The following is a 22,931-nucleotide window of genomic DNA, read 5'->3' as shown; positions in this document are numbered from 1 at the left end:
TCATGGATGTTATGAGACGCTAATCTTTCTTTTGTTCCGCTATATTTTATACCGAAAAATTTTGATAGTTTAGGACAGTAAATTAAACTGGTAATAAAATCATTGGAGGTGTATATTAATTTATCGTTCCTTGTCTTATCCCAAAAGATCCCACCTCTCTCCCAAGAGAAATTACCCCTAGAAAATATGACACGACTCATTTTTTAAGCTAAAATTGATTGTGGAGGTTTATCCCCCCATTTCATTCAAGTGACCCTAGAGGGCTTTGGGGACATGACCGCTAGTATACAATACTATAGATAATAGATAACCAAAATAGCTTTTCTTAACTGCCTTTTGTTGTCCTAACATTTTGTGTACAAGCATACGACTTTGCTTACTAATGAATTCTGGACTTTGTATATGTGATAAAACATACAATGGAAAAGCTTAATCCTTTCCTAGGATATTTCTTTATAAATCTACATAAGGAATAGAGAAATATGGTAATGTAAATTATGTAAAACAATATTAGAAAGGTTTGTAGAAATATTAGATGTATTAAACTAGATGTATACTGTACCCCGGGAAAAAATTGCAATAATTTTAAAAAGAGACAACTATTAAATCAACTACTAAATTTCAGTGATAGGAAATTAATTAAATTAAAAAAGAAGAAGGGGGGGGGGGTTTGTTCGTTTGTTTTTTTACTTTAGTCCAGGTAAGGTTAGCTTATATTGCCTACATGATTTCCCCGCAGAAGTTAGTCACAGGAAATCATCTATTTCAAAAATTAAGCAGAGGGGTTTTCAATGCTTAACATACAACAATTGTGAAAGCACCGGGTTTTTTTTTTCAAGGCTAAACATTGTAAAGAAAAATCTGCCAATTCGTACATTAGATATGTTATTAGTCCAGGATCAATGCTATTTTTTAACTTGCACATGAAACTTTTTTTATCTCTATTCTTTAACTTCATGATGAAAATCTTTCAAGATTTATGTCTCCTTTCACTATCATAATTTGATTAGACAGAATTAGGGAAAATCAACCTTCATTACGTTTATTCATCTTTGCTCCTAGAAATAAATCTTTGCTTCCACTCAAAGTGCTTATGAAACACAAACCCCAACCTCTTTATTTTTTTTTAACAAATTGGAAATTTGGGGAGGAGGGGGTGCGCCAGGTTTTTGTTATGTATGGCCCCAGCGGAGGGTCCTAACCCTTCAGACCCTCACTTGTTAAATAACCATAAAAGAAATACCTCTTATGAACATAGGTATAAAATTTAGATTTATATGGCTGAAACTTTTCCAATACAAAAAGAAGTTTTAAAATATTGGCGTGTAAGGAGGAGGGATAATCTTATTCAGCACATTTTAGTTTTTCATCCAGGGATATAGGGATAGGAAAATGGACAATTAATGAAATCCCTCCCCCCCCCCCCAGTCTAATGTGTATAATTCAGCCTTTTAATTTTTAATGATCGAAGGTATTTTGATAAATTTTAATTTTGGTTCACCTCCTTATATCTCTGGTTTTTATATCACATTTATATAAACTGTATGTTATATATTTCTCTCTCTTTCAATATTGCATCCAAAGCTTTATTGTATACCAGTGGCTTCGCGTCCATCCTCTACAAGATTTTTTTCAGCAGGATTGGAGCGAGTGGGGCGGGGGATGCCTTTGAGAGTTTATTAATCGAAAGGGTAAGGCGGACAACAATTTTCATCTGATTTTCTTTTTTTACTTACAGTTTTTATGTAAACTAATAGAAGGTAGGTATATTTTAATGAAGATTTAAAAAAAAAATTTAACTCTTTAGTGATACGAAAGTAAACGATAAATTGATGTACACCTCCTATGATTTTACAAAATTTCCCCTTCTATATATTAAAATTATTGATAGAAAATTTTGGACAATGTAAGTACCTTAAATTTTGAACCCAACGAATGAGAAAGCTTATAATGATGGGGTACTAGTGTAATTTATTTTACTATGTCCTCTTACTTCCCTGGAAAGGTGAGGTATAAAAATGTAATATATTGTAAAGTTACTCCATACAAAAGATGTTAAAAAAACAATTTTCCACCCAGCAGTTACCCAGGAATAAGAAAGTTTTTCTAAATTAATATTTAGTTCCAGGGTGGGAGGGGACATCAGTAGCAAAGAAGCAACTATAGCTAACATTGTAAGGGCTTTTTTGTCTGTGTTTTGATTTTGATTTATTTATGATTACACAAGATTTATTTTTTGACATTTGTTTGAAGAAAATAGTGCTTTAATGATGGAAGACTGCGCGCCTTAGAAATATTGTGTTCTGCGCTTTTGAAAAGACAATTTAGATAAAAAATATTAAAACTTTGGTTTACCTATTATCTGTTACAATTACGTATACAGATTAGATTTTTGTAATAAATCTACCTTTAGCAGCAACCATGATATATACCTACCTAGCCTCTTCAACTTTTATAAACAAGGAAAATAGGAAAATATTAAATTTTACAAATAATGCTTCTACTTTTTTATGCTCATTAAACATTTTTTAAGCGAAGATTTTCATAATAAAGGTCTGTACGTACGTCCGTACGTAACGGATAGCTCTTATCGTTAATTTCTTAAATTTTTAACTTTGCATGATAATTCCTGTAATAGTTATGTATGATTTAGAAATTGTAGCAACTCTATGATCGTTACCAGAACGTCGGTATGTCCATTTATTAAGCTGATTTTAATTCTTCTTGGCAACAATTTATTATATATTTTTTATTCCATTCATCTGATTTTGGATAATGGTTTTTAAGCTATAAAGGTAAAATATTTTAAGCGAAGCATCTCTATCATTAAGTCCTAAAAATGTTGGTATATGTCTAAATGGGCTAATGTTCGTTTGTCCTACCATCTGATTTTAAAGCTTCTCTTTTATGGTTGTTATCATTATTTTCACCTATAAATGAAATATACATTTAACTTCAATAATACAAAGAAATGATAATATTTAAATACATTAAAATAAAAAATAATTCTTTTAATTATTCGTGTTTATGGCTTCGCTGTACTAACTGCATTTTATCCTTTTCTTTACATTAATTTTGTTTGGACTTGTGTCGTTTTGAATAAAACAACGCATTTAACACAGAAACTTAATATTATGAATAGTTTAGAAGTTTAACACCATATCATTATTATAGCACAAATCTCCTTTTTCAAAAAAAATGTATTTGGTTTGAATTTATGTCTTTTTGAAAATTAATTCTAAGGATCTATTTTGATATAGTATTCAAATTATAAACTCAGCTTGTCATGTCTGCCTATTTACCTTTTTAACGAATTCAAGATGGTTTTAACTGGTTTATGAAAAAATGTCAAATTTCTTTGAAGTTCTTTGCTTTTTCCATTTGTCTTTGACGTTTTCCAATGTAAACTTTAAGGGCAGATCTAACAGCCAAGGCATTCCAATTACTATTAATATCATTTTTAACGTCTCTAGCATGATATAGTGTGGTGGTGTAGTCCCATACTTGACACAAAGCCGGCACATTATCATTTACAGCAATGCCGTTGGTTTATTTCCATTGAAATTCATTTAAAAACAAATACTTGGTTAGAATGGGAAGTATAATAGATGTAAAAATATATTTTATAAACGCATACAGACATGAAAACGGAAATTGTTATCATTTCATATTCATACTTGGCAAGGTATATCATCGGGGATGGGATTGATTGTTTTGAAGAAAAAAAATCGCTAACCGCTGAACCAATATGGTTCTCCATTGCAGGGTAGTTTCTCATAGGCCCCGTTTTTTACTTATTCTTTTTAAATCTAAAATAAGAAATTGGGTTGTTGGAGTAAATACTACTTGGTAGCAAATGATGATTCTTTGTTAATTTTACTAAGCTTATTCTGTTTTATAAATTATTGCCTTCCTCACTTTGTCTATACGTATGTATGTTTGTAGTTGTTTTTATGTAGAGAAAACTTTTTTCTTTCCTATCTCTATGATGTGTTGGAATATTAACATTGAAAACATAATTTATATCTCTGCAGTGAAGTAAGGCAGGGAGGGAGAGGACATTGGGCTGTTTTTTCAACTAGTCCCTAAAGTTTTGTAATAAAGTTTTCTTAAACGTTGCTTCAGCAACCCTGGGGACTTTTATTGAATTTTAATTGGTTGGTTCATTAAGCTGAGTTTCTACCACTAATGCTAATATACAGAAGGGATGATTTTGTGTTTCATAGTTTGGGAAATACATCAATTTATCAGCCATTGTCTTATCCCTTTAGATCCCTGTAGTATTCATGCATACAGGGATACAACAATGAATGTTTAATTTTTCTTCTAATTCTTGTTTGTGATTAAGGACATTTTTATCGCCAGTTTCTGGGATTAAAAAATAATAGATTTGCAAAACAACCAAGTCAATAATTATGGTAGATACATTTATTATGTTTTATTGACCGTGTGACGGACACACATACATACCTTGGTGATAGGAGTAGCTACGCTACTAAGTATGTGATTATGTAAATGAAAGCTGTACTTTTTATTAATGGGTACATATCAAAGCAAAAAAATTTGGATACAGTCCAAATGATTTGTCATTTTTCCTGGTTTTTTATCTTGTTTTCTTTTTTGGGGGCCATATATCTAAGAACGAGTTGACATACCACCTCGCCAAATATCTTAGAACCTAACCAGGACCAATTCTACGCCCTCTAAAAATTATAAATAAACATTCCAGTCATTTGCGAGATCTAACTAATTTTTCTTATTGTTGCCTTTTTGTAGTATATATGTTATGTATATCATCTAGGTATACTTCTTTACCTCTCATTAAAAATTTACCAATGTGAATAACATATGAACATCTTGTTTAACTTACAGAATATGGAAACTGAGTTTAAAGAAGTACTTGGTTTAGTAGCACAACTACTCTATAATTCACTTTTTATGTTCGTCCGTAACGCTATGGAGAAGTTTAGTGGAGATAGACAGCTGACTTTTTTTTTTGTAAAGATTCCCTGTATCTATAAGCATCCAGTAAATAATTTACAGTCTGTGGGCCTTGCATTTAAAGACATAAATACTTAAAAAGCTACTTTACTTTTTCTGATATACAGACTGATATTTAGATTACAGTAATAAAGATGCTTTCTAAAGTATTAAAAGGAATATAATTTAAATTTTGGGACTATTATACCATAAAGATGAATTTTTATTCAAATTAAAAGCCCGTACCTACATCCTTGTTTAATATTGAGTCTAAACCAAGGTCTAAGATTTTTCTTTCAGGTCTTTTATTTAATTTAATTTGTCTGTCTGTCTGTTTAATGTATATATGTGTAAAGAGAAAGATGTTTTATAATATCTGTTTATACGTAGTTATCAGAGATCTAAAGGGATAAGACAAATGGTGGATAGGCTTTATCTTTGGACTGAGAGGATAGGTTATTAAAGATAAAATCATTCTTATATAATTAAATACCGGCAACTTTAAGATTTTTTGGATAGTCCTGCAGGTTCCGGAGCTCCTGTACAGAGACCACCTGGAGGCCTGGAGCTCCGGAACCTGGAGGCCTATCCAAAAATCTTAAAGTTGCGGGTAATTCATCATATAAGAATGATTTTATCATTAATAACCTATCTTCTTAGTCCAAAGATAAAGCCTATACTCCAGGTTTACGCAAATGTGTCAAAACTCCCCCCCCCCCCTTGATGTACATCAACAATGACAAAACACAAATTTACCCCATATGTAGATTTAAATTAGTAATTGAAACGTTTGAACACTCAAATTAATAAACCAAAAAATTAAAATTCAGTAAAAGTCTCCAAAGTTCTGAAGCCAATAAACAAGGAAATTTTATTATAAAACTTTAGGGGCTAGTGTAATAAACAGCCCATTGCTTGTCATCTCTATCTCTGCGTAGTTATAAAAATTATTGGAGATATTTCTATGTACTTAAGATTAGTTTCAGCTAAAAGACTTTGGTATACTTCAGTGCATTTAAGGTTAATTTCTAAAATGTTTAGCTGAGACTAGCTTGGTTAAAATAGGCTTAGTGGCATTTTTCTATATAATCAACTTAAATTAAACATCTAATTTTCAATTTTTAAGGTAGAACTATAATATTATTTTATGGAAAATATAAAGTTACACATGTTGATATGAAAGATCTGATAAAAATGATGATCCACGTTCTTTATAATGAAAGACACCAAAGTGTTTATTCATTGATTAGGAGACTTGCAATAGTTTTCATGAATATCTGTAAAGTATTTAGTTTATGGTTTATCTATATTTCGAAGGAAACATGTTCACAACCTTTTTCCCTTTTTCAAGCCGCCATAAGACTCTTAGCAATCAGATAGACAAACATCCATCCTATCTCATATATTTTGATTATATTTTACAACAACTTTGCTTTACCAAATATTTGTTAGATAGTGGGAACACAACAGCTTGAACCTAGTTAGATATAATATAATTATAGTTGTATGCAAGCTCCAGGGAGATAAATACAGATAGATAGATACAATAGATAAATAGAAAATAGAAAGATTAATTTCACTATGTAGATAGGAAAAGAGAGAGGTTTGTGCCATAAAGAAAGAGAGAAGGAAGATAGATATGTGCAAAATATCCTGTTATATCAAGTAGATAGATTTTTAGTTTAAAATTTAAGATTTTTATAAGAGAAAGAAATAGAACTAGGTATGGATAAAGGAGGCTAATGGAAAACAGAGGAAAGATTTTAGATTGAAAATTAAAATTAGAAGAAAACTACTATTTTAAAAGAATTTCATTTTATAGTTTAGAATATATCCTGTTGGTTTTTAAAACTTTTTCCTGTATTGCTTTAAAACCTATTAAATCACGGATTATAACCGATTCTCAGCCATACTTAAAATCGTATTATATCCGTTTCCTACGAATATAAAACTGGTTTTAATCTCATAATTGTACATTTTTTTTTATCAACGGAAAGCTGTTTATAATACAATGTGATAAATAACTAAACTTCAAAGGAGTTGAGATTAAATTGTAAAAGTACTCTAGCTGCGTTTCTTTGGACATATTTATCTCTGTCCTAAGTGAATATCTGGTAAAGGATAAAAGTTTGATGGTAAAACCAATGTCCTCAAAATAATTCAAATATTGGGGCTTTTATTGGATTTTCCTGTATTACAGCAAAATACTTGTTTTAGCAAATTCTTGGATATACTACATATATTGTTATCAATCCAACAAAACTATATGGACACTAAGAGACGCTTGCTCCATGAAATGCTATACCTAACTGGTATATTAACACGTAATTTTATGTAATTATATTTTATAAAATTAAAATATTTTTAACTTGTTGTCGTTACACCACTTAAAATAATTCTTGTTTACCTGTATGTAATAGAATTCAAACAATAACATATACAAAAAAAAAATCTAATTTTATCTGAATATAAATCATTCGCTGTTTTGTCAGAAGCTTTTCATGGACAGAGGGAAAATTGAATTGAAAATGTAAAAGCTAAAAGCACTCTACTTTTCATTTGGGTGTAAATGCATAGTGACTGAAAATAATCAGCTAACAATAAATATGATAAGTAATTTTCAAAATAATTTCTTTCTTTCTCTTTACAATTGAAATAACTGATTATTTTTCTTGGTGATCATTTAATAGAATGTAATATAAGTTAAATAATATGTAAGTAATTGGCTAAGCTGTATGGATACCAATCAGTTTTGCAAGTGCATCTAAAATTCCCTATTTTATTCTTCCATTTATATATGTTTTCACTCAGAAATTCAGGGAAGAACAAAAGTTCAATTTTTTTTTTAGATTTTACAACATCATCCATTTGTAATTTATAATGAAGTGTAATCTATCCTAAAACCTTGTTGAAAAATACATTTTGTAAATAAATATTTAGTAGAAAAGGGCTGTTGTATGAATTGCAATTTATGACACCTAGATGACAAAAAGGTTTTACATCAAAAAATATATGTGCGCGCCAATTATCATCATTAAATTTGTTAAATGCCTCTTAGAATGGCCTTAATATTGCATATTGAAAGATTTATTTCTTAACAAAACAACATAACAGATAAGCTAATACAAACATAATATTGTTTTTAGATTTCATTCTCTTGTATAGTTAGATGGAATTAGCTTTTCAAACCCCATATACATTATTTTAACTATTCTATTTAATTTTTTTCTTGAAAACAATAGTTTATTTAAAAACAGATATGGACTAATGACATATGTTTCAAGATGGAATGTGTAACTTATCTATACCTGAATCCCTGGTGTACTTAACAATACCTAATGTGCACAATACCTAATATTTCAATTCAATTTTATACCAAAACTTTTATTGGTTTACCTATGAAAATTGGTGGTTTAATTCTACTTAAACCAGTTTGAAAAGGTAATTCCTTATAATAAAGTAAAAGGATCTCTGTCTTTCTGTTTGTTTGTCTGTCTATACCGAAGAACTGCTCTCCTGGAGTCCTGATATGGTTCTCCCTTACATTGTATCTATTCGTAGTTCCTGGGTATGTGTATAGCTATTTTAAGGGAGGGCACCACTACCCTCCGTAGAAAAATCGCCAAAAATAAGAAAAATATAAATCGCCGCCGCCTATCGGATATTTTTGGTAAACGGCTGATTATAACATAGATTGTAAAGAAAACATTTTACATGCACCTTCCAAAAAGTCTGCTTCTCTGTCCCTGCTATTTAAATACCTAACTTTTCATGATTTTAAAACACAGAAATGTAAATTAGGATTTTAAAACAAAATAAATCTTGATGAAAGTTTTATTTCCTCCTAACCTTAACCCTCTGAGGTGGAAGGCAAGTTTTTAAAAAATGAAAAAAACAACTATGTAGCGATTTTACTTGAATATAAATAAAACTGTGCCAAAACATTGTTTAACAACTCTGGAATCCGCCTTAGGTCAGTTCTGAGTTCTCTAGTTTTCTTGGAATAAAAATCTTGATAAAGTTTTCACTAGAAACAAGCTAGAATCAAAACTTTCATTGGTAGTATAGGATTTACTTTAAATAAAAGATTCGAAGTTTCATTTTTGAAAAAAATGCATTAATGCGTATTATGTTTCTAGAAAATGTAGTATATCCTATAAAGTCTCATGGTTTTTGGCTATTTCAAAGGAAGAAAAGATATGTTTTTAAATTCATTTCACCTTTTAATATCTTCTTACTCTTGTTTACCCTCGAAATCAAAATAATTAAATTTAAAATATTAAAGGGGGGAGGCGGATGTGCCAATTTTTGAAACCAAATGTAAAACGTGCATGATCCCAGCCCATTTACAGCTCTAAAATTCGGCACAGCAGTTGCTATTGTGGAAGACAATATGGAACTGTGAAGAAATGGCGGCGGAACCAACGCTCCCACCGAAAACCGCCGAATTTGTTTTCTCATAAAAATTTCCCTTATATTTTCACGTGACACTTGAAATATTTCAAACGTGTCAATATTTAAAAAAAATGCAAATGTAAAATCTTACAAGTGTCGAGTGAAAATATAAGCGAAATTTTATCTCAGGTAATTGAAAATTTTCTATTATGGCGAGAAATAATTTCTGCGGAAAACGATGGTTTTCGGCGGGAGCGGCGATTCCGTCGCCGTTTCTTCACAGTTCCATATTGTTCTCCACAAAATCAATTGCTGTGCCGAATTTTAGAGCTGTAACTCTTTTATGGGCTGAGATCATGCACGTTTAACTTTAGGTTTCAAAAAGTGGCACATCCGCCTCCCCCCTTTTTAATTAGAATTATAATGCTAAAAAAACAGATGATGTAAACTAACGAATAAGACAAATTTGCCCTACAAAGTGAACTATATAGTTGCTGTGCTGAGAAACACCGCGGAATTTTAGATAAAATACTTAGTTAACATTATAATCCTTCAGGGAGAAACTGAATAACATCTGTTTAGCGAAGCTCCTATATGATAAACTTTGTCTGGATAACTTACCCTCAAAAATCCTTCAGTGCCCTAACCCTGTGGGGCTACCCTGTGCCTATTATAACCTAAACTGACCTTAGTTAATTGAATTCTAGATTTAAAATTGATTTTACGATTTTATCATGATTCTTTTTAGGTTGAGACCTATTGGTTTATTTAGGAATAAATGATGTATCGTCTAATTAAAACTTCTGTCGTGGTTTATAATAACGTTCTAAAACTTAATATAAACTTGACGTCAATGATTTTATTGCAGGTATTGTCTGTTAAACTCTCTGGGAGAAGAGGATGGAATTCTGGACCGTGTCAGCCACTATGCTGAACCTAATATTAAGGTAATTTTTAACTTTCATTGACCTATCTTGTTATTCTTTTCAGATAGAGATGGGACAATTTTTATTAAATTATTATAACGTTTTTTATTCGTTGGATTAACAACTTTGGGTATGTGTAAATTGTATTTAATAGCAGGGAGGGAGAGGACATTGGGTTTTATGATGCATATTCTTATTATTGGCTTAGTAACTTTGGGGACTTCGATTGAATTTTGATTGGTTGATTCATTAAGTTTACCTAGTGTTAAAATGTTTCAATCACTAATTCTAATCAACACAAAGGTTAATTTTGTGGATCATCTTATGGGATGTACATTACTTTATCGGTCATTGGCTTATCCATTTAGATCCCTGTATTCTTCTAGTTGATTGGATCAAGTATACTTGACACGTTTGAGGTGTTGGCTGGTTTGTTCTGGATTTAAGTTCTTAATTAACTTCCTAACCATTTAAAAATGTAGACTAAAAAAAACTTGTTATTTAAATTAACCAAATTACCTATGGTTTTAAAAGAGAGTATAATTTTCAAGTCTTGGTAATTAAAAACTACATGTTAAATTCTTTCGTTTATATCATATGCTTTATAAATGCATACGATATATTGTATTATATTGAGTTTTGTTGTAAGGTAAAAAAAACATTGCAACGTTTGCCCTTTGGTGTATCCTTATATCTAATTGATATGTTGAGCAGCTAATACTGCCTTGTTGTACTTTCTTTTTTCGTTCAATATCACAACTGCAAACACTTTTGACCTAAAAACGCATTTTCCTCCATAAAAGTTTCTCTTTTTTTCTTCTAGAAATTATAGCTGCCTCCGAACGAAAAAGAGGGTAATTTTTTGCGTACTTCTGTGAAGTTGGGTGTTGGGTTGTAGTCAAATGCTTTTATTAAGTCAAAGTGTTATTTATTTTAAATAACCAAATGCATATATATGAAATAGTCATTAAGAACAGTTTGAATTACGCCTTAAAAATGATCCTCATTAAAAAAATCTATGCGTAAAAATTTGAATCTCTTTACTTAAGGGCTTCCTCCTTATATTTTATACCTATAAGATATCTATATTTTTAGTTGAACCTGCCAGGTTTGCTGGCGTCTTGTGCCCGCCAGGAATCCAATTTTCACTCTTGTCTAATTACTGTATATTAAAAGTCAATTATATATGGATAGAAACCGAAGTGAGGAATAGTATCATGTACTTACAAAAGCCTAATTATTTTAAAGATACACATTCAACTGCTTATGATATTGTTTCTGTCTATTTCTTTGTTTTTGATCCCAGTGTGTTTTGTACCTATCTCTTTTTATCCGCATAGCATTCATTGAAACAAAACAAGAAATTTATGGTATAGATGTTTAATCAGACAACTGTTAAGGACCTTTTTCGTCTGCTAGCAAATTTTTTTCTGCTACTTGGCTGTGTTAATATTCCCGACACTATTCATTTTCATATTATTCTTTTTAGAGGTAAATCTCTTTGATTACAAGACCTTTGTCTTAAAATTCATAACTGTATAGTGTATATAGCTTTGCTTTTTTAAAAAAATTTCACGCATCTGACAAAGCAGAAGAATGTTTACTATTACATATTTAATTTTATGCTTTTAAGAAAGAAGTTTAGTGATTTTAGAATAGAAAGAAATAAAACAATAGGTACAACATTCCATTTCCAAAATCCTTAAAAGATTTTATTGGTATTTAGGAATCTTTATTGGGGAAGGAGATATAAATTATACTGGTAACCAGGGTTTTACAAACACCTAATCAGATTCTTTTACTTTGGGTACTGTTGTTAAATCTTGATTTGTTGGTTCAAACTAGCAGTGTCCAAACTTTCAACCAATAATCTTGATCTAATAAAGTGGTAATTTTGTTTATTATCCTTATCCCTTAAGATCTCTGGAATATACCAGAAAATAAATATAGACTTTTATATACTAAAGAAAAGTATCTATTTTTAGTTGTATTTGGAGTATAAATGTAAATAAATTGCAGCTATGTGGGTTAATCTATTATTTATAAGGATATAAGAAATCTGACCAACTTTATCTGTTATTGTACAGGGTGATTCTTAATCTATTTTTTACACAGATACAAACAATCTTTATATGTTACAAATTTTACAGGGTGATAAATAATGTTTTATTTACATAGAAAAATTTTAAATTTTAAATTATGGAAATTATATTTATCTAAAGGTGTACTTATGTTTATATTTTACTAAGCTCATTGGACCTTCTAATTATTTTTTAAATAATTAAAAATAAAAATCTTATTAAATCTTAATTAAAACAGATTTAGTAACTCTGAACGTCAATTTGTAGACTAATAGCAAATATAATTGGGTTAATTAAAGACAAGCAATAGAGAATAGTTCCAAAATAAGCAAAATCATTCAAAATCTTTTATTCAAAACTAACTATTATAACTTTTTTGTTATTTGTACATTTCTGTTTGATAAACCAACACAACAAAAGACTTAAAGAGTAGTTTTTCTGAAAAGAAATTCTTTTTTCCTGGTTTAATTTTATCTAATTTTCCAAATGAATTTCTATTAACCAAAGTTTTCTACATCTGCCAAAAATTTTGCATTTTTGTTTCTATTTTTCTTTTCTCCAAGTTGAATTGATATCTGATATGTTAATGTAAAGGCTTTTTAGCTTATCATATGCAGAATTCAGATGGATCATTTTAGTATATTAAAAGCGCAGCTTCTCTGTTACTAGCGTAAGTCCTTATGTTGTTAATTGCATTCATTACAAGAGAGAGAGAGAGAGGGGACTAGTGTAATAGGCTGTTTATTATACTAGTCCCCAAAGATTTATAATACCGTTTTCTTATTCGTTGGCTCAACAATTTTGGGGACTATAGTGAATTTTAATTAGTTGGTTCTCAAACTTGAGTGTTAAAACGTTTCAAACACTAATTTTAATCTACAGAAGAGATAATTTTGTGTATTATCATTGGAGATGTATAACAATTTATCGGCCATAGTCTTATCCCTTTAGATCCCTGATTCATTACGCAACACATTAGTCTAATCATACAAATCTTTTATTATTTTAATGTTTTCATCATATTAACAGCTTGTCAATGCTTCGCTACTTAAGAACACAAAATGTTTCTTGTTGTCTAAATGTATTTATATCTTATTATCTACCGTTGTATAATTGGTCAATATATTAGATATCGATTAAGTACCTAGTGCTCTTTCTTTAAAAAAAATTATAATACTTTTATAAGAATGAAAAAATTGCATATCTTCATTAAATTTTAAAATTCTTTTTTATCTCTTTGTGAATTTTATAAAGGGATTTTGAAGAAAAAATGCTCCATAATAGGAGTTTTAATAGTTATTTCTCGCATCGTATTATAAACGGCTTTCCGCGGATATAGAATGTACAATTATGAGATTAAAACTAGTTTTTTTAGCCCCGAGGTGCCGAAGGCACCGGCTAAAAAAACTGGTTTTAATCTTATGATTATACATTTTTATATTCGTAGAAAGCTGGTTATAATACTATGCTAGACATAGTTTTTTCGTATGGATGAGAACCGGTTCCTATCTACCGGATTCGAATGAATACGATTTCCCAATATTTTAAGCATAATTTCATATTATGGGGTAGATAAATTTATATTTCATTGAAAACTATCTATCTATTCTACTAATTTTGCTTCGTACTTTTTTCTATGCCTTGTTGTTAAATTAACGTTTAATTTTAGGTTGTTAAATTGGAGAAGACATCTGAGCCGCTGGGTGCCACTGTCAAGAACGAGGGGGAGGCCGTGGTGGTGGGCAGAATTATCCGGGGCGGGGCCGCGGATAGGTCGGGCCTACTACATGAAGGAGATGAGATTCTTGAGGTGAGTTTATTTTTAAGGTTAAGCTTCATAACTATCTTCTCTGCTCTCAATATAAAGAAGAAGTTTTTGAAGCTTTCACACAAAGCACTTATAAACCCTCCCTTACTTTGTTTGGTTATTAGTTATTACTTTAGATTAGTTATTTTGGTACTGGATTGGATAGCCTTGCATGGTTAAGGCTCTCCTCCCCCCACACACATTGGTTAGGCATTGAAAACAAACTAAATCTTTTATTTTCAATTTAATTTTAAAAAATAAGGTGGATTATCAGTGCTCAACTGGTACTTTCTGTAAAAGCACCAAACTTTCTTTATTAAACATGAATTTATGGAGATGACAAGGATGGTAATGTGCAAGAGCAAAGCAAAGTAATGTGTGCCTCTGTGTATTATTAAATAAAGGAAAAGGATAGATAGGGCAGGTACAAGTTTTTATTATGGTATGTGAAAGAAAGTTACATCTTAAAAAAAAGTACATTGATCTTTATAGGTATTTATTGATTTCTATTTTCAGGTTAATGAAGTTGAATTACGCGGGAAAAACGTGAACGAAGTGTGTGATATCCTGGCCCGCATGACGGGCACCCTGACCATGCTAGTGGTCCCTGTCCCCGCCACCGACCCCAACCAACTGACCGGAAGGGTCAAACCCGCCATATTACATCTGAAGGCCCTCATTGACTATGAGGAAAGTGTTCTGTTTCAAAAATTCATTTTGACATAATTTCCTTTATTATATTTATCGGAACGTATTTAACAAAGGGAATATAAAAATGATAATATATTTATAGGATTAATTCCTCTTTAGTTGGCCAAAAGTGGCCGAAGGCTTTGACCATTAGAAAAAGTAAAACATAGTAACCTTTTTTAAAGAATAACATATTTATTTTATTTATTTCAAATATCTTTAATTATATTTAGTACCTAATAAATATAAAAATTTCCATTTTTAAAATGTACTTAAATTATTTATTAAATAATTTAAACTTTCAACTCCAGCTATGATCAAAGAGAAGTTCATTTTCTTTAGAACAAAAAATCAATTTCTACTGAAAATTTGTTTAAATTATTTATTTTTTAGAATTTGTCTATTGTTTGCATGTTTTTCTTTACAGCTATTAATTGGAAATATGATAAAGTACAATGAATGAATAGATTTATTTTTTTTTTATGATTTTTAACAATATTCCTCAGCAGGTTAGGTATTCTTTTTATTACAGAATATTGGCTACGTTTACAAAGGTATATTGGTCCAATTGCAAGGAGGGAAGGGGAGTTGGGGAGTAGAATAGCAAAATTTAAATTTGTATTAAACGTAGTAATAATATATCCTATTATATAATATAGTCCTAAAAGTTTTTTTTCCAAAGCTTTAGATTTCAATAACCTTTGATATGAGTTAGGTCCCAGGATGCCTAGGATGCCTATGATTTTTAAATTTAAGACTTTTTAGGCGTTCCTTTGAATATAAGCAGCTAATTCTAATTTAACAGAACATTTTTTTGTGTCCAGGCCGAAGAAGATCAATATGTTCCCTGCAGAGAACTAGGAATTTCATTTCATAAAGGAGATATTCTTCATGTTATTAATCAGGTATATACATAGATAGATGGGTAGATAGATACACAGACAGACATATAGATAGGTTAGATAGATATTAGATAGATAGATGGATAGACAAATAGGCAGACAGACAGACCAGACATATAGATAGGTTAGACAGATAGACATGCAGACAGACAGGCACATGAATAGATAGAAGTAAGTTGTAAATAAATATAAAATTCTTATTTATAATTTTTATTTCATTTATAAGTCGTACATACAGATTGCTGAACAGATGGACTTAAATCAGAAAGATAGATATATTAATCTTGGTAGTAAGTTGGTGGGGAGAAGGGATATTGGGCTCTAAATTAAATTGGTACCTTAAGAGATATAACCACGTTATCTTATTTATCGTCTCAAAAACTTTGAGTACTTTTATTGAATTTTGATTGGTTTGTTACAAAAAATAATGTGCAAACTTTTCATCCCATAGTTAAATCTTCATAATCATTGCCTCACAAACTTTGTGTACTTGATTAGTTGGTTCAAACTAGCAGTGTTCACACTTTTTAACCAACAAATTAATCTATAGAAGGGTTTTTTTTCCAAGTAGAACATAACTGATTTTTTTGTCCAGGAGGATTCCCATTGGTGGCAGGCTTATCGAGAGGGAGAAGAGAATTCATTAGCTGGACTAATACCTTCTCCATCCTTCCATTCTCAGGTATGGTACACATCAACAAACCTATCTACATACAGACTATAATTTTCTTAAAGCTTATAGTGATGAATGTATCAGCTCCGGGTCATTTTATTAGATCATGATGTATGTATGTTTTTTCGCCTTTAAAAGCGTTTAATTGATTTTAATACATGGTTAAAAAGGTTAACAAATGCAATATTGAACCGTTATAAATAAGATTTTGTTATATTTTATTCCAATGAGCTTCCTAAGAACTGAATATATGAAGCTAATTTGAGAGTTTTTGTTTTCTACTTAGTGTGTTTCTAAATGTTACATTGTTTTATGGGATCTTTTAAGTAGATTCCGCCTTTTTTTAAAATAAAATGTATAAATATTTTAGAGAGTTCAAATGAAGCAGTCATTAGCGGAGGAAGTTGGGGCAGCTGAAACAAGAATGTCCAGACAAAAATCTGGTTTCCTTTGTGCTAGAAGGTAGAAACACCCTGTAGATATATAGATAGACAGATAGAGAAGGATAGATAGATAATCATTAGACACCTAGGTATATTGTAAGAAAGAAACTCAAAAATACAGATTTAGTTTGGACAGTTGAAATTAGATTTAAAATCAGAGATCGTTTAGGTACTAGGTCTATGATATTATACCTAGCTTTTGACAAAAATACATTTAGTTTTCCAGTTTTCTACGAAAATAAAAAATGCATTTCTATAAAAACTGGTTTTAATCTTATAATTGTACATTTTTTTACCCGCGGAAAGCTGTTTATAATACGATGCGATAAATAACTATCACAAATAAAAGAAAACAAAGAATTTACTAATGTCCTAATTTTATTTAGATCAAATAAGAGAAAGAAGAAAGAAATTCCATACAGTGCCCAATACCACGAGGTACGAATTTTATTGGGTTGTATTAGTTTAGTATGGCACCCAAAGTTTTATAGCCACGTTATCTCTTTCATTGGCTATTTATTCGGGTACTACCTAACAAACTTCTGTAAATTGTGATTGGTTGGTTCCAAACTTTTCAACCAATATTTTAGTCCACATAAGGGGGGATTTGTTTTATAATTAACATCAATTTATTGTCCATTGTCTCATCCCTTAAGATCCCTAGTTTTCTAATCTTTGTAACACCTTTTAGTTTACCTACTTTTTTCTCGTATCAGTAATTTAAAGAACTTTATCAGTTATTTGGTACCTAAAGAAAACAATTAAAATAAGGGGTTGGTTGGGTTAGATTTTTTTAACCTCTGTGGGAGGCTCTAACCCTGCGTTGCAAACACACATTAAAACAACTCTTATTTTTAAAAAAATGGAAAATATTAAGGTAATTTTTTTTATAACTTATTTCTAATCCCTGCATTATTTATTTATACAAACATCTCTTTTTTAGGATTTTGATCCCTCTGAAGAACCCGTAGTTTATGAAGAAGTTTCCTTGTATTACCCAAGACCAAACAGAAAACGACCAATTGTATTGATAGGTAATTTTTTTATTTATTTCATAAAAATGTAATTCATTAGGTACCTACCTATTTTTTGTTTTATTAAGTTCAAAATTCTATATTTGTTCCACAATTTTTATTAACTTTTTTTTTGCAGGACCGCCAAATATTGGCCGCCACGAATTGCGGCAGCGGTTGATGCGGGACGCGGCCAGATTCGCGGCCGCAATTCCACACACTTCGCGGACAAAGCGGGATGATGAGATGGATGGGCAAGATTATCATTTTATTACGAGGTAAAAACTTTGTTTTGTCCTTCTACGATAAGTACTTCTTGAAAACAAAAATATAATTTGATATAAAGACATTGTTTGTTTATTATAATAAAACTTTAAATTTATCGCTTTATAAAGTGCATAAAATAATGTTTAAACTAGTGAAGTAATATTCATTGTTTAAGAAAAATTGTTAATTTATCTTATTTATGAAAAAAAACTTTTAGCTGTAGTTTAATCTTAAAGCTACGTAGTATCTTAATTCCTTTAATTTTTGTTTGTATGATTCATAATAATGAAATTAGCACGTTACTATCAGGAATAAGGTAAAGCCAACAAGTGAATTTAGTTCACTTGTTTGTTGCAGCTGCGTTATTGGACCATTTCATGCCTCTCAAACAAAAGTGATCATGTTACGAAATCTGAATAATCTTTATTATAGGTATAGCAGTATAAAGCAGTAAATTAAACAATCTTTCTTTTTTCAGATTACAATTTGAACAAGATATCCTTTCCCGAAAGTTTGTAGAACACGGAGAATACGAGAAGGCGTATTATGGCACCTCCCTAGAGGCTATTAGGTAGGATAGATAGATAGATAGTAAGTTTGTAGAACTTGGTGAATACGAGAAGGCGTATTATGGCACCTCCCTAGAGGCTATTAGGTAGGATAGATAGATAGATAGTAAGTTTGTATAACTTGGTGAATACGAGAAGGCGTATTATGGCACCTCCCTAGAGGCTATTAGGTTGGATAGATAGATAGACATATATTAAGTTTGTAGAACACATGAATGTATTTACATTAATTTTGTTGAAAACCAGATTATACGAGAAAGTTTCTCTAAAACTAAAGTAGAAGCACACAAAACTAAATTGCTGGTATATCGTGTTCTAAGTCTTGGGACCCCCCCCCCCCTTCCTTGAATTTAGAAGAATTTAGGCATGACAGCTAGTTAGCAAGAAGACATATTGTAGGACGGACAGGTTTCCTAGTAATGATCAACACAAAATTGCCTCTTCTTTAGATGGAAATTATCGATTATCGAACAAACCAATCAAGAATTAATAAATATCCAAAATATCCAATGAATGAGAAAAAACTTCAGTGACCAGTATTATCGTACAATGTCCTCTCCCTCCATGTAATTTTTAAAGAAATGATATACAAAAAAACTTAAATATCCTCCTTTTTTTTAGAGCCGTGGTGAACCAGGAAAGAATTTGTGTGTTGAACCTTCATCCCCAGAGCCTTAGAATATTAAAGAATAGTGATCTGATGCCCTATGTCGTCTTTGTTGCGCCACCTTCACTTGTGCAATTAAAACGGTAAGATTTTGGCAATGCTTTCTGAAAAATAAATTCAAAATAAAATTGGGAAGGGGGTTGTGATTGCTATATTCCTATATAAAATTCCTGAGAATCCAGTAAAAAATATAAACTATCCTAATCTGACCTAAAGTAACAAATCGCACAAAAAATACCCCAGCCCTCTTATTATTAATTTAATTTTAAAAAGGGGGAAGGGGTATTTGCTTCATTAGGCACTTGGAGGGAAAATATAATTTTGTCTTTTTGTTACAGCTTTTTTAATACCTAGAGATCACTTAAAACAATATGTTAAGTGTTAAGGATATTAAGAAATATCCAAGAAAGCTAAAAATCAAATGGCAAATATTCCCACATTTTGGCAAATATTCCCACACTACTGCAAATGTTCCCACGCTACGGCAAATATACTCACACTATGACAAATGTTTCCACGGTGTATAATATTTCAGGTGGAAAACGGAGAACCTGGAACAGGTTGACGACGAGGAGCTGGAGGACATCATCAAGAAGGCCAGGGAGATGGAGGAGAGATATGGTCAATACTTTGATCTTATCATCATTTATAGGTTAGATACTTAGAATATACAGACAAAAAGATGGATAGACAGAAAAGAATTAAAAATTGTTTTTGCTCTTATTTTGTCTTTATTAGAAATATTCTACATATTTTATGGGCTTACCATGCATACACCCCCCACCCACAAAAAAAAATTACGGGATGGTTAAAATCTAATATTTACAAAATTATTTGGGGGAGAGGGTGGTAATTAACCTACTACACCCCTCTTATACATCCTTGGCTTGTTGACAGTAGGGCGAATCCTGAAACTTGTCAAAAGTTTTCAATTTCTTAAATATATAAAATTTCCACCTACGCTTTGAATCTGTAAAAATGTTAGTGTTTTAATAACCAATTCTTGTTAATATTTCAGCGATCCTGACCGAGCCTACGCGAGTTTACTAGAAGAGATAAATCTCCTGGAGCGGGAACCACAATGGGTTCCAGCAGCTTGGCTACAGCAGGATAGGGTAACATTTTGTACTTGTCTAATAATCAATTAAACTTGTGTTCTAAGTCTTGAAAATATGATTAGAACTCTAAAATTTGGCAGAACAGTTGCTTTTTTGAGGTACAATGTAAATCGGTTAAACCTACACTGCTCAGAAATTTTGAGACTAACTTGTTTTTACTCAGTACTCAGTAAGTACTCATCATTCAGTCGGAGATAGCGTTTTTGGCGGAAGTGGCGATTCAACCGCCGTTTCTTCACAGTTTTACATTGTACCTCATTTAAGCAACTGCCATGCACAGCTTCATGGCATTAAAGCAAATTTCCAGTTTGTGGACTAACAATTCGTAGAAATTTTCACTTTTTATTTTACTAAATTGAAATTACTTTTAGAAATATTAATATTATGTAACAAATAATTTAATTATTGCAGGGCTTATACTGAGTGCGAAGTAGCTGACAAAAACAATTATACAATTGCTATGTACTGCAGTCTTATCCAATTAGCTGTCAAATTATTTTTCCTTATATACAAACACAAACTGTATCTACCCAGTAGAAAATAATTTTCTTTTCTTAAAACATAAAGAGATTATATTAGTGATTAAAGTTATTTTAAACATTTTTGATGTTTTTTGTTTGTTTGAAGAAAAACTTGGTTTTTTATCTTCATTGTGACAACAAATTAATTTCTGTAGAATTTTAAAAACTTTTTAAAAGAATTTTTCAAATAATCTACAAATGAAAGTGATAGAGTGATATAAATTGAGTTTACAAGAATCAAAATTGATCAGAATTTTAACAGTGTAAATGAATTGATTATTATAATGTTAAAAAAATTGTATTTTTATTATAAATATGTTGCCTTTTCCTTCAGATTTTAATAATAGCTTTTCAGAAACTTATAAATGTAGTTTAGAAAAGTATTATTAATTTTTTTTTTGTTGAAAATAATTGTAAAAAAACCTACCTATTATTAGATTATATCCACAAAGTTGCCTTCATTTAAAATTATTATATCTTCTGTTTGTTTCTTTTATGTTTTTAATTATTAAAGAATTAGATTAGAAGATCTATAATGATATTATATATTTATAAATCTAAAAGCATCCTATAATTACATTTTAATAAAAGGAAAGAAAAAAAATCATTTTAGATATTTAAATCTTTTAAATCTTGACTTTGCATTCAGTATTTAAATGAAATAAAACTGGTAAATATCCTTTTATTGCCATTGTGGACCACCTATTCCTCCCCTCCCCCTTTTTTTGAAATATATAATCATTTCTGGAATTACTAATTAACTCGAGAAATTAATTTAAAAGAAAATAAGAAAATTCTGTTCTAAAAACATCCAATTCAAATTAATGAGCAGGTATAATGGGTGGTTTACTGGAAAAATAATGGATCATTCCTATATTTATAAAATGGGCCAATTGTAATATCCACCAAAATAAGTAAACTATGTACTTAATTAATTCAACATCAATTTTGCCAATAAATGTAAACAAAAGTATTATGTTATACAACCTACCTAATATTATTAGAAATTATTTACAAGTCTGTGTTTTTATCAGGATGGGATATGGCACTTGAAAGAAAAAAATGTTAGACCCCTCATTATCAACTTTCAAAGTGCTATTATTTGAATAAGTAAAAAAACATGAAAATGATGAAAGAGAATTGTTATTTTTAACCAATAAAGTCATTGTCATAGTATTTATCTTGAGGTGCTCTATCCCTTTCCCTAATATTTCATTAATTAATGGGCAACTCAATTTTAGTCTTCCAAAGTTGACAAGAGTGTTATATGTTTACTAGTATGAGTTGTAGGTTTGATTCTAGATTATTTTTATCAATATATAGAGGTTGGGATAATTTTCTAAACAGAATAGGTTATCTCACTGGAACCGGACTAAGGGATATATACAGTATACTTATTACCAGAAACAACAAGTAGAACATTTCAGAAAAAGACTACAAAAATATTATTAACTTTGAGTACTTTGATTGATTAGTTGTTCAAAACGAGAAGTGTCCTAACTTGTCAACCAATAATTTTGATCCCCTGAAAGGGAATTTTTGTTCATCATGAATGGAAATGTATTTTTATCGTCTATTAAATAATGGGAAATTCACTTTATAATCGAAGCTGAAATCTTTTTCTGATCTTTTCTAATTGTTTTGCTTAACAAGATGTATAAGTAAGTATTGATTTTATTATTACCATTCAATATTAAACAAGTCAAGTTTTATTCAGGCAGAAAACAATACATGAAGTTTACAACTTTTATCTATTAAATTAAAACTATTATTTTTGATATACAAGTCATACAATATACTTAATACATTATAAGTGAAGATAAAAATATTCAATTAATGAAAATCTCATTTATTAATTTGATAATCTCAAGTATAAATT

The 22,931-nt window shown here is 30.3% G+C and overlaps 1 protein-coding gene across 1 annotated transcript in view; it reads left to right on the top strand.

Moving 5' to 3' along the window:
* The window catches only part of LOC145328626 (protein PALS1-like), a 75,236-nt gene extending 53,065 nt beyond the window's left edge, over positions 1-22,171 (top strand). The window contains exons 13-26 of the mRNA XM_080172384.1: positions 10,244-10,322; positions 14,052-14,192; positions 14,706-14,880; positions 15,705-15,784; positions 16,377-16,463; positions 16,825-16,916; positions 17,284-17,335; positions 17,841-17,931; positions 18,050-18,188; positions 18,656-18,748; positions 19,368-19,496; positions 19,949-20,065; positions 20,432-20,528; positions 20,943-22,171. Coding sequence (XP_080028510.1) covers positions 10,244-10,322; positions 14,052-14,192; positions 14,706-14,880; positions 15,705-15,784; positions 16,377-16,463; positions 16,825-16,916; positions 17,284-17,335; positions 17,841-17,931; positions 18,050-18,188; positions 18,656-18,748; positions 19,368-19,496; positions 19,949-20,065; positions 20,432-20,528; positions 20,943-20,954 — 1,384 coding nt within the window. The 3' untranslated portion in view covers positions 20,955-22,171. The remainder of the gene's footprint in view (positions 1-10,243; positions 10,323-14,051; positions 14,193-14,705; positions 14,881-15,704; positions 15,785-16,376; positions 16,464-16,824; positions 16,917-17,283; positions 17,336-17,840; positions 17,932-18,049; positions 18,189-18,655; positions 18,749-19,367; positions 19,497-19,948; positions 20,066-20,431; positions 20,529-20,942) is intronic.
* The last annotated feature ends 760 nt before the right edge of the window (positions 22,172-22,931 follow it).

Source organism: Acartia tonsa, chromosome 9 (genome assembly GCF_053477335.1).
Source record: "Acartia tonsa isolate MP-2025a chromosome 9, ASM5347733v1, whole genome shotgun sequence".
Taxonomy (NCBI): Eukaryota; Metazoa; Arthropoda; class Copepoda; order Calanoida; family Acartiidae; genus Acartia; species Acartia tonsa.
This window is presented reverse-complemented; position numbering and strand designations above follow the sequence as displayed.